The 12306-nt window shown below is 39.5% G+C and overlaps 1 protein-coding gene and 1 long non-coding RNA gene across 2 annotated transcripts in view; both read right to left on the reverse strand.

Annotated features, from left to right (window-relative positions):
• The window catches only part of LOC107314136, a 29471-nt gene extending 29151 nt beyond the window's left edge, over positions 1–320 (reverse strand). Inside the window, exon 1 of the long non-coding RNA XR_004307613.1 lies at positions 120–320. This is a non-coding gene — a long non-coding RNA (uncharacterized LOC107314136). The remainder of the gene's footprint in view (positions 1–119) is intronic.
• A 9586-nt stretch (positions 321–9906) lies between these two features.
• Positions 9907–12236, reverse strand: LOC107314312 (olfactory receptor 5AS1-like). The gene has a single exon (XM_015863441.2). It carries the CDS (start codon positions 11696–11698, stop codon positions 10751–10753), a length of 948 nt encoding a protein of 315 aa, XP_015718927.1. The 5' UTR covers positions 11699–12236; the 3' UTR covers positions 9907–10750.
• Positions 12237–12306: the final 70 nt, after the last annotated feature.

Here is a 12306-nt window from a genome sequence, read left to right on the forward strand (position 1 = left end):
TTTTTTTTTCCTCCAATAGAGAGAAAAAAGTAAAAGAAAACAAAGTTGGAATAACACAAGTGTATAGTTATAATTACAGAGTAAATAGGTAGCCAGAAGGTATCTAAACAAAGACTCACCAGTGCTGAGGCTTTCAGTTGAGGTGGATTTTCATCAGTGCTGAGGCTTGCCACAAAAACTCCACGCAGGAGCAATCTCCAGAAATAAATGCTGTTTTAGTGGTGGTCAGCCCTTAAATGGGATCTAGGAGAGATGGAGTTGAGCTCCACCACTTCCAGGATCACAACTGAATTACCTTCACCTGTGCTCCCACAGCTGACTTGTCTCTTGCCTCAGATAGTTTAATCAGAGGATCAGGCTGTGGTCAGCAGTTTCCCTTACAGCCTGTTCTTTAAAATAATATAATATATTCCTTTCTTGTTTTTTTTTTTAAATTATATTGGATCATTTTAGATTTGATGGTTCAAAGAGAGCTTAACCTTCAACTGTTAAGTTTCTTCCTTGTTCAGGCAGAAGCAAACTCGAGGCTAAATCCCAAAATTAGTTGCTCAGCTCACAAAGCATCATTTCCATAATGCTCAGCCACACTTTGAAATACTTTCTTGCCCCTGTGGCACAACAGGTGTATTATGTTATTATCTTAAATATCTGTATCTTAAACTACTTTATACTATACACTGTGCACATGCCTGAGCTAGAAAACAAAATTCTAAATACAAGACAAAAAGAATAGGTTTTTTTCCAACAAAAATGTTCCATTAGCCATTTCTGTGCTTACTCTCTCAATCTCTCTTCCAAACCACATAACAATGAGGTGCCCTGTGCAGACCAGAAGAGGCAAAGAGACCATCTGCTCTATTTCTGCTATTTTTCTAGCATTTGAGAAGCTTTAGGAAATTTTATTGCAAATGAGATAACTAAGGATTGCTTCTATTAGTGGGGAAGTGTCTGTGAATAAATGTTTCTATCAGGCCAAGGGGCAAAAGCCTTTTAGTGAAGCACAATGCAGTCATATAGGAGAAAAAAAACGAGCAATACATTTTTAAACAGAAGTCAGTGAGGAATTTCTAAGCAGACAGAAAGTAATTATCCGATGGAGACATCTTTCCTAATACACAAGCTGAAGAAACATTTCCTCTCTGAGCAACCAGCCATCATGGAGCATAAACAGTATTTCACTCCTAAATAGTTCAAGGCACACCTTACAGGAACTTCAGATTTCTTTTCCTCCTGTAGCTCTAGTAGAGACCACATCTGTTGACTGATACCGTAACAAAAATCACCTACAACTAGTTTAAGTTCTCAAAATGGTATTTGTTTTTGTTTCTTTTCAGCCTGTGCTCTTATTTCCACTTCACAGGAAGTTCAGGGGAAGAAAAAGCTCAAAATACAATCACATACTTGCAGAGGAAATAACTTTGGAACAAGAGTGAGCAATTGCACAGTGACTATTTGCTATGAAATAATGCTCTGAGTCTTTAGGCTTAAAAATACAGTAACTTTCCCAAGAGCATTTCCTCCAGAACACACTCTAGCATTATTTTTAATAGATATCCACCTTGGAAAATATAATGTTTTCCAGTGGTTATGCCTATGTTTTTCTTATTCCAGCAAGGGATAGGTTAGAATTGTTTCCAGAGACTTAAGAAGACAGATATCTTCAGATGTATTATAAGCATCTAATATGAAGGTATTTTATTTTTGTTATTTTATGTTTTATTACTGAACCCAGAAAGGAAAAGTTCACTGAAACATTCATTAATAGATAAAATGAAACAATTTTTAAAAGCAAAGTGTTACTCTCTGTATCAGTAGTAGAAAAGCCACCCATCCCAAATGTCAGTTCAAGAAGAACTGGAGCTGCCTGGCTCATAAACATAATCTTCTCAAGCCTGCTCCAACCTTGTCCAGCCCCCCTCTAGATCCACCAGTGCTGCCCATTTTGGCAGCTGCTTCAATTTTGTCTTAGCCAACCAGTTAAGAACTTGGAAGCCTTTCAGAAAGGAAGATACTTGGATCACACACCTGATGTACGCTACACATATTTCACAGTCAAACACTTCCAGCTTTCGAGACGCAGACACTTTCACAATAATAACACCTCAACAGATTAATTCATCAAAAGATAATTATGTCTCAGGACAAAGAGCACTGCAATACAATTAATGTCCTATAAAATGCCACTTTAGATTGTTTTTTAGATTGTTGCTTTTTCTCTCCACTACTTTCAGGCACAGTGCTATTTCTCACCTTTAAATGTACTAATTACTTCCTGCTGTAATTACAGTATACTAGCTTAAAGGTTTTATCATTACTTCTGATGTATTAACATGCTGTTTTAAGAGCAATTCAGAGCCCACTTACTTCAAATCTCCGTCATAAATCAGGCCAAAGTTCCCACATTACTCCCATTTAACTTTCCTGTGTTCATAAACAGAGCACTTTTGCAGGCAAATGCAATGTTGATCTATGTTTCTCTTGCAGGTGGACTTAGATAGAGTCAATAGATTAGGATTATAACAGCTGTAGGAAATGCAGCTAAAGCAGCATGAGGTCATCTGTACATGTATCCTCAAGGGAAGCTCTCACTGCAGGTATTTTTTTCCTGTGGATGAATGTATTTCACTTGTCTTGCTTCCCTCTTGCTGCCCTCCTATCTGTAAGCTCTTTATTTTTGGCTCCGCATGTGGCTCACTGCTTTGTCTTTGAAAAAGTCAAGGAACCTTGGAGGGACGATGAGATCTAAGCAATCAGATGAGACAGGTCTGAAGAAATGGAATCCCTTCCCAGAGCTGATAAATGAGTTCAGCAGTCACTACATATATTAGAAGCCATATCTGGCCCAAGAAGTTCTTAGAGCTGAAAACAGATGGCTGCTGGAAGACGACACACTTCATCTGTGCTTTCTGTACTCTTTGGGAATACCTCAGCCATTGGGGTAAGAGTAGGCTCCTCCTCACAAAGAATTATGCCCAACTCTGCCCCATCTTTTCAGCCTTCCACACAGAACCATGCAAAAGCAACCCAACAATCCCATTAAAATGCAAGTGAACAGACACAATAAAACATTACAATGTACACCTTTCTATGTTCAAAGCCACTTATAACTATAAAACACTCCAGATATTTCAAGGCAGTAAGGAAATCGATATTAGGTTACAATGCTTACTGCTAATGACAGCTTACAAATTAACATGTTTATAGCACACTCTCAAAGTCTAACACCTTAAAAGAAATCACAAGGGAAGTCACCTCCAGTTTAGAAGAGGTTACTTTAAAAGAGGAATTAAAACAGCACTTAATTGACAATATGAGTGAATAGTAAATACCATGAGATTTAACAGTGGTGTTATTGCTCCAATCCCTAGTGCCCAAAGCAATACTCCATGAGTCTGAAAATTCAAGTTCTCAACTGAAACTTTGAAAGCTTGAGTGGATTGTAAAGAACAATTGACAAAACACATCTTTAATTAGACAATGGCTTTATAAGCAATTTCCATAATGCAGAACTACCAGACATTATTGATAGTTCTATCCTTAGAATGGAAAAATATAAAGCAAGAAATGGAATTGCCTGCTACCTTCTCATTCTTATCAGCCATTGCCCTATATATGTATACAAATATTTTTTATATCAGATGAGATACCTTAAAACCACAATAAGCTTTTATCCCACAACAATCAAAAAGCCTCTTTCTTATTCTTCACTGGTTTATGCTTGTTTAGTAATATATCCACCCCATTTCTCACCCTTCTTGCTACCTAGTATATTTGAGTTGGTGCTAGCTTGAAAAATCCCATTCTGAAACAAAGCAAATAGAGCTTGGAATGGAAAACTATCTCTTCCAGCAAGATAAAGCATTATCTGCTCTGCCCAGCCCAGAGAAGACATTGCCTTCAAACCAAACAAGTGCAGTTCAGCAGCTGCACTATTAACTGACACTACTGTCATAATAATTATACAAATAGGTTCACAAAAGTTAGTAGATATGTTTTAATAGCCTCTGACAAATACTTCTCATGTATCTGACAGCAGCTACCAGAGGTGCCAGGAAATTGCCTTCACTATAAAGCACTTTACTGAGACTCCCCATCTTTCTGGGCAGCCTATACCAATATCCCACCGCTCTTTCTGAGAAGAAATTTCTCCCAGTATTCAACATCCCCTGGCACAACTTGAGGCCATCACATCTTAACCTATTCACAGTATCATTAAGATCTTGAATGGAGAGTCACAGCTGCTCTGAGCAGTCCTTGGCTTTATTTGGAGGACTTCTCTCCCTGTGAAACATCAAAATCTCATCTGCTGTCTGTCAGCACCCTGAAAGATGTGTACAGCATGAAATAGCTATAAAAGCCATTCAGTTGGTGGTTGTTGTTGTTTTAAATGAGGAGCAATGAAAATGCATGTGCTGACAAATAAAAATGTACATAAATATCACACAATTCAAAGCACAATTTTATGCCTATACAGCCTGGACAAGGACAGTGTGGAGCCAGAATCCCATTCCTCCCTCACTACAACTCCAAATCCTTTCTATGGGTTCTGAGGCTGTCAGAAGCAGAAAGAAACAGTCCAGCCTCCCTTCCTGCAGAATATTTTACCTCCAACAGCAATGATTACTGTCAAGGCATTCCATTTAAGTTAACAACAGCATTTCCTTTGTTGTTCAGTCCTTTCAGGCTTTTAGAGTACAAACAGCACAAAAAGCAGAGTAACATCTCAAAGATTTTTGCTTCCTAAACTTTCACCAAGCCTTCTTTCTGGTGCATGAGACATTCATTTTGCTATCCCAAATATTTTGCCAGTGAATACGTTACAGCCTAGCATGCAAAGATATGCTTTTCAAGCCTTGTAGTTTAATGCACATCCTCATATTCATGATTTTAAATACATTAAAGAACAGTTAATAGGCTGCATATTTAGTGGAGGGTTGTTAGAGTTGGGTTAGTACAGTTAGGTTGCACTTGGACTTGATGATCTTTAAGGTCTTTTCCAACCTGAGTGATTCTATGATTCTATTGCAAAACTAGAAAAGTCACAGTGACCCATCAGAAAACATCACTTTGAGTTAAAGCTTTTTTGTCAGGCAGTGGGAAATAAATCATAGCAACTTAAGATCCTGCAGCCTGAGGTTCAATTAAAACATCATAGAAGCAGGACCCTCACAGGGTGAAAACACACGTACAAAACCAGAAAATAATGAGAAAGTGTATGACTTAAGTTTTGGGTTCTTTTTGTTGTTTTGTAAGTGTTGTTTTTTGCTGATTTTAAGCCAGTCTTTTCATCCTGGAGAGAGCTGACCTAATGTATTTTTTCCTGCCTGTATTTTCTTGTGGCACAAAGTGAAGAACTGGAACAAACATGGCATAACAGTTTTATGTAAATGCCTTGTAGCTCTGCGTCTGAGGAAATGGCATTTTGCATCCTGCTTCGTTTAAGGAGAAAATAATTTGACATATAATATGGTCTTTTTTCCCTCCCACTGTTCAGATTTCACTGTCTGAAAACTGATGGAGGTCTGAAAATGATGAGGAAAATAGAATTGATATATACCTGCATAAAATAAATAAAGTTAAAATCCGGCTCGGAAGGAAAATGCGTTTCTTTCAAATCAGCATCTTTAAGGATGCTGCTTTTGCAGCATCTGAATTAATACAGATTTAACTGATGGAGAAGGGGGAAGATGTGTTTGCACAATGTGCCCAACATTCGGTTTAGGAAGATGGCACTGATGAAACGGTACGAGTTCTCTGCAGCACAGAAAGCTACATACAGGGCTTCTTGCACCTCAGGATTAACAAGACAAGTGAAGCTTTGTCAAGGAGTCAGAGACTTAAAGCAGCACACAGATGGGCAATTACCACTGCTCAGTCATGCCCCCATATCAATTTCCCTCCCTGATAATGGAAAGTATTTTGGTTTACTTGCATGTATCACTCCTCGGTCAGAGCCTTCCCACTGTCCATGTTTTTGCATTACCCTTAGTGTGGTTGTATTACCACTTCAAGGAGCACAACCAGCTCACAGGAATCTCAGCTGGTGGTGCTCAAGGATGGCACCATCTATAGTAGACTAAACTTCATGATAGCATATAGAGAAAAGATGTATATATATATATAGTCACAGTTGCTGAAGAGTTTTCTTCTAGCTTTGGAAATCCAAAATGACTCTTTCATAAGAACCTCTCTGGCAAATATCATCCAGCTGCAATCCCCCTGCAGTAGGGCAGTTTCCAACATGGTTGAATCAGGTTACCTAGCACCCATCCAGCCTGCTCATCAGCTCCTCCAGGGATAGGATATCCACAGCTTCTTTGGGCAGTCTGTGGCAGCATCTCGCCAGTCTATGGTTATCATAACCTTATGTGATTCTCTCAAACATGTGATACGTGTGATAAATGCTTTCCTGGAAAACAAAAAGATTAAAAATCTTTAAAGAAGAAGCCGCTAGTTATGACAGGTTGACACCTTCCATTTTCACCTTGTAATGATCCTATCTCAAAATGTCCCACCTTTCATTTAAAACAGAAGGTGACTGCAGAGAAAACAGGTCAATCTGACAGCAGACTCCCCATTTTAAAAGAAAACTTAATATTTAAGTTAGATTATTATATATAACTAAACTGATCCCACATCAATGCTATGATCCAGCTTCTGGGGAACACGCAGCACAGTCGAATAGCTCTCAGCAGTGAACTATCAATTCTTCCTGCCTTTGATTCATCTGAATCTCGAGCGTTAGAATCATTCACCTAAAAATAAAAGATAGAGGTAATGATTTCTATATAATTCCATAACACACAAGAACCATTTCCCATATGCTTCTTGTAAGGTACATTTTTTGTTAGATTCCCCAAACTATTAGGCAGATATGTTGGAAGAAGCAGTTCCACTGAAAGCTTGGAAGGCACCAGATCAATTTGCCTTTTTTCTGTTCAGCTATAATCGTCTGTTGCCAAAAAGGAACAAAATAGTATCACCTGGCAACAACAAAAGCACCAAAAAAGCCATGTGGAAGGGCCATTTTCATTACTATTTCATTATCCGACTCCAATATTTATTTGTTGGGATACTTAGATGGAACTAAGCATTGGGTTTTAAAAAGCAAAGCAATTCTCTCTAGCACTCAGTTGCCATTTGGATACACTGGCTGTACAGTGGGGCCAACACATCTTCATGATCTGCAGCCATCACCAACATGGAGAATATGCAGACAGGAACACCCCACCCCTTCTACCTATGAAGACAGAAGGTGATGCTTATGATACTAATATACTTTGTCTTTAAACAAAGCTGTTATTTTTAACTCTAAAATGTTGTAAGTTTGGCAGATTAAATTTTTTTCCTGAGTCAGTAAACCAAATGGGAGAACATTATGGATACAAACCTTATTTGAATGAATTAATATCCATACATTTAAAGCTGCGAACAGGGTAAATAAATAGCAGAACATGAATATTGTTTTACCTTTACACTCAATCAGCAGGAATTTCACTGTTCTCAATCAGGAAAAAAACAAGCTTTGATGAAAATCAGTTTCCAAAGGTTGCTTTAATCAGTAAAGTGTATCTATTCTGTTTTAATTACAGAGCTTTTCTGATCCAGAATTAGTGTTTACTGTATAAATGGATTCCTTAACGCGTACATAAATCTTAAACAATGATCTCCATCCTGTGGAAAATGCTGACAAACTTTATGCTGTGTTTACTAACAAACACATAACAAAATCCAGCTTGAAATTGAAGCTGTATAAGAAGAATAAAGCCAAGGCTAATCGGAAGAAGGTCCCTCATACTTGAAATAGTCATTTTCTTTATGAATCCTATGGAAAGATGAAAATAACCATAATTCCCATAGAATAGGAAGGGAAGCCAGTCCCAGGTGAAGGCACTCAGTGAGCAGAGACAGGACAGCTCTGATTCGGAACATTTGTCAGATCATTTGAAATCACATTGAAAATCCATGCATTACATTAATTCCTTTGTTTCTTTTGGTGAAGGCAAACGTCCAAAAAAACCAAACAAAACAGTTTAAGTCAATCAAAAGAAAACACGCTCTGAACAGGAGAATTCCTGTACTATTTAGATTTCTCAAAAGCCTGATTAAGAAGCATTAATATTATCTCTTGTCACTTCAAAGCATTTAAATCCTTTACTGCTTTCTTGGTTTCTAAATTACTTTAGTGTTTGGCAGGAGCAGGTTGCTCAGAGCTGGGAGCTGTGCTGTTGTCTCTAGCTTTGCCTGTGTTTGCTGTGCAAGATGTGTTTGCTGAGCTTCTGCTGCTGCTTTTCTCAACTGTAGAATGGATATATTCATCTACAGAGTTCTTGATTCTTCTTGATTTTCAGGGATAGCCCTGAGCAGGCAATTCTGCATCAACACTAATGAACTGGAAAATGCGGCAGTGATCATTTTAAATAGCTGCATTAGAGCACTGTGGGGGGCAGCTCAGAGGGAAAGAGAGGAAACTTGAACAACACTACTGGGCTGGCAGCTGTTTCTGTATGAATGAGACAGCTGCTGGCCCCAGGAAAGACAATGGTGCCTGGTGGGGAGAAGGAGAACTCTCTGGGATGGAAGCCTTGTCATTGTCCTCACCTGCAGAATGCATCCCAGGCCCTGCTGCTCACTAAGGAAGTTGCTCCTCTCTCCTGCCCATCAAGACCACTGCTGGCTGCTGACATCTCCGGGATGAGGCTGATGTGTGCCAAGGCTATGAGCCTGGCTGCCAACCCTTTCCTCTGTTCTCAATCACAAAAACTGTCTTTTTCCTTCTCTATTCAGACTGTTTCATGGCTTCTTTCGGTGATAAATTGAGTCCTTCCAGTCCCAGCTGGTAGAAGAAAATTGCCCCAAATGCTTCTTTTCCTTTGTGGTGTAAGGCTTGTTCCTGCCTCAGGGCTCTTCAATCACTGAAACTCTTACCACCAGTTTATCTTAGAGCAAAGACCAAGCACTTTCTTGCTGGGGAAAGTTTGTGATTACTTCTATTTTTTCCTCTCTGAACTTCTACCCAAGTAGATACTAAAGTTTTGTAACTATAATAGAGGATGCAACTTGATTATATGCAGTCATTTGAGATATTGAACAGAGGAAAGGCTGCTCTGAGTACTGGAAAATTCTCTTCACACTTTACAAAGGTTTCACAACTGCCTGCTCTGAACCAAAGTCTTACTGTAGAGAAACATATCAAGGCTACAATGACTTACAGCAATGTCTGCAGAGACTAGGAGTGCTTTTCCAGTAGTCAGCTTGGCACTGAGCTACAGGGCCTACAGTTCCCTTTGTAGTATTAAATCTTTCTATGCTGCTGGTTCACAAATCAAAAGTTATTATGAAGTCATCACTATTCACAGTCATTTCTCTTTTTCTTGATGAAAGATTCAGAAAGTTCAAAAGTGAATAAATATTATTAGTAGTAGAGGTATGATAAGTCACTAAACATTCTAAAGTTAATTTGCAATAACTGAGTGAGCAAACAAATTTACACATAATAGCAATAATATTCTTCCATTATCCAACATCTTTCCTATCAGTTAATTTCTACCTTCGAAGATCAACACTGCCATTGATGTCACAGCTTAGGCCTCCTTAGACTCAACAGGCGCTCTTTTCCAGTCAAAGAGACATTCATGGGGAGACTAACCATGGGTAAAAACTAATTGCCATCCTGGAAGTGAACATCATCAGACTTTGCGTCACTTGGCCAGGATTCTTAAAGCCATTTCCTTTGCGTATGTCCTATAACATATACACAAAATATTGGAGGTTTAGAAAATACCATATTTTTTGTGTTTTTTTTTTTTTTTAATTCCATTTAATAGACTAAGCTTTTTCCAATTTATATAAATATATATACAAAATTTACACAAATCTAACAGTACAATCCTTGCAATACCCATTCCTATGCAAAGCCATAATATCGGCCCACAGTATTGACACAAAACAGCAAATAATGTGTGAGGTCCTAAGTTTGGGAAATATGAGAATTTTTAGAGTCAATAGCACCACCTGCTGGAGTTAAAGAAGACAAAGGAGTTAGATCCTACTCACATTAACTTGTATCTGACTTACAGGAAGGTCACTGCCTCCTGTTATCTGCATTTACTGTGAAATTAAATACTCAGAATACGACATACCTCTTAACACATTGATAGAAATGCTCAAATTGACCACCTAACAGCCCACGTCAGAACCATGCTATTATCCACGTCACTGTAACAAGGAAGTGATTAGTTTAAGATGACTGCATAACAACTGTGTTACTCCACTACAGTATGCAGTTAAAGGTATTAAAGGTTAAAAGTTAAAGGTGTCCTCTTCAACAACATAAATATACATCACAGGCAGTGCCACAGTATAGATAAGATAGGTCCAAGTCCCAGATCAGAAGTCAGCACATAGATCAGGGTTAGGATCAGGTCTACTTGCCAGACACATTCAGAAGGAAAAGACATGGCTAGAGTCAAGTGAGGAATTCAGCCCACAGGTTGAGATCTGGATCAAGGTGTTCTGTAGGCTAAGCAAAAACTAGGGCTCCTCTAACATAGATCAAAAGAAGAATAAAAGCAACACCCCAGATTTGGGCTTAGAGAAAGCTCCTGGTCTTTTGAGTGTGGGATTGGGGATTTCAGGTGGGGCTGACAAGGGCAATTAAACACCACAGGTCTTATGATTATCATAAGGAACTTGTAATCAAAGATAGTAAAGAATCATAAGAAATGTAACTTAGATGCAGTTTTTCCTGCTAAGAAAACGACTGAGAAAACACTTTTCTCTCTAGTGTCCTTCTTAAGGCTTCCCTCACCTCCTTGTTCCTCAAGCTGTAGATCATGGGGTTCAGCAAAGGAAAAATCACCGTGTAAAACAAACCAATCAGTTTGTCTGTGTCCAACGAGTAGCTGGAGCCAAGACGCAAGTACATGAAGAAGAGAGAGCTATAGAAGAACCCAACAGCCATGAGGTGGGAGCCGCAGGTGGAGAAGGCCTTGTGTCTGCCCTCTGCTGCGTGGAGCCGAAGGATGGTGCCGAGGATGCAGGTGTAGGAGATGACGATGACCAGGAAAGAGCTGATTTGTATGAAGCCACACAAGGTGATAAGAAGCACCTCGTTGACCAAGGTGCTGGAGCAGGAGAGCTCCAGCAATGGGGGAATGTCGCAGAAGAAGTGGTTGATGGTGTTGGAGCCGCAGAATGACATGGTGAACGTAAAACATGTGTGCACCAGTGAGGTCAGGCCCCCGCTGAGATAAGCCCCAGCTACCATGGAGGCACAGGCTCGGCGTGACATGGCCACAGAGTAGAGAAAAGGCTGACAGATGGCCACATAGCGGTCATAGGCCATCACAGCCAAAAGGAAGCACTCAGCATCAACCAGGGCGGCAAAGAGGAACATTTGTGTTGCACAACCAAAGAAAGAAATGGTGGTGTGCTGAGCTACGAGATCCACCAGCAGCTTGGGAGCAACGGTGGAGGCATAGCTGAGGTCTAAGAAAGATAAATTGCTCAGGAAGTAGTACATGGGGGTGTGAAGGCAGGCATTGAGCCGCACGAGCACGATGATGCCAGTGTTGCCCCCCAGCGTGGTGATATAGATGAGCAAAAAGAGCCCAAATAAAGGAAACTTCACCTCCCGACGGTCGGTGAAACCCAGGAGAACAAACTCAGTCACTGCAGTGTGATTTTCGTCAGGCATTTCCAGCCTTCATCTTGGCCACCCAGCTCAGCACTGTCCAGCGTATCGGTTGCTCAAGAGACATAGTGGTAGCACAGTTATTTTATGCACAAAATCAAAAGGAGCAAGCAGTGACTTAGCACATAGCCAGACATAACAGTTGAGAAGGACATAGAGCAAGAATTACTGCACAACTACTTCCATAGGAAGTTCTCTGTTCTAGAGAGGTTAGACTGAATGAAACTTATGTAAAAAGAGATTTTAAAACATTTGAAGCAACAAAAGGTCAGATAAGAGTTTTACATGTTGCACAGCTAAGGGGAAACATCGTTCCATGTAAAATAAGAGGCAGATACAAACCTGAGAGAAGCATGGGGATCAGACATGGGGTTCTGTGTTGACATTCTATTGCAAGATGTTCGTCATCTTTTCCTTCCTTTTGAATAAATAATATGATGGGACGAGGCTCTTCTCTTGGTCAGGTCAATTTCTGAACTGAAAATAAACAAGGAAACTCTAGATTGAATATTTCCCGCAGTGAAACTTTTTAGAACTAATGGCTATGTAATTGTTTTTCATTCAAGCTTATACAGTGAATCTAAACTCTGTCTTCATACGCGTGCCACAGA

The sequence above is a fragment of the Coturnix japonica genome, chromosome 5 (assembly GCF_001577835.2).
Source record: "Coturnix japonica isolate 7356 chromosome 5, Coturnix japonica 2.1, whole genome shotgun sequence".
Taxonomy (NCBI): domain Eukaryota; kingdom Metazoa; phylum Chordata; class Aves; order Galliformes; family Phasianidae; genus Coturnix; species Coturnix japonica.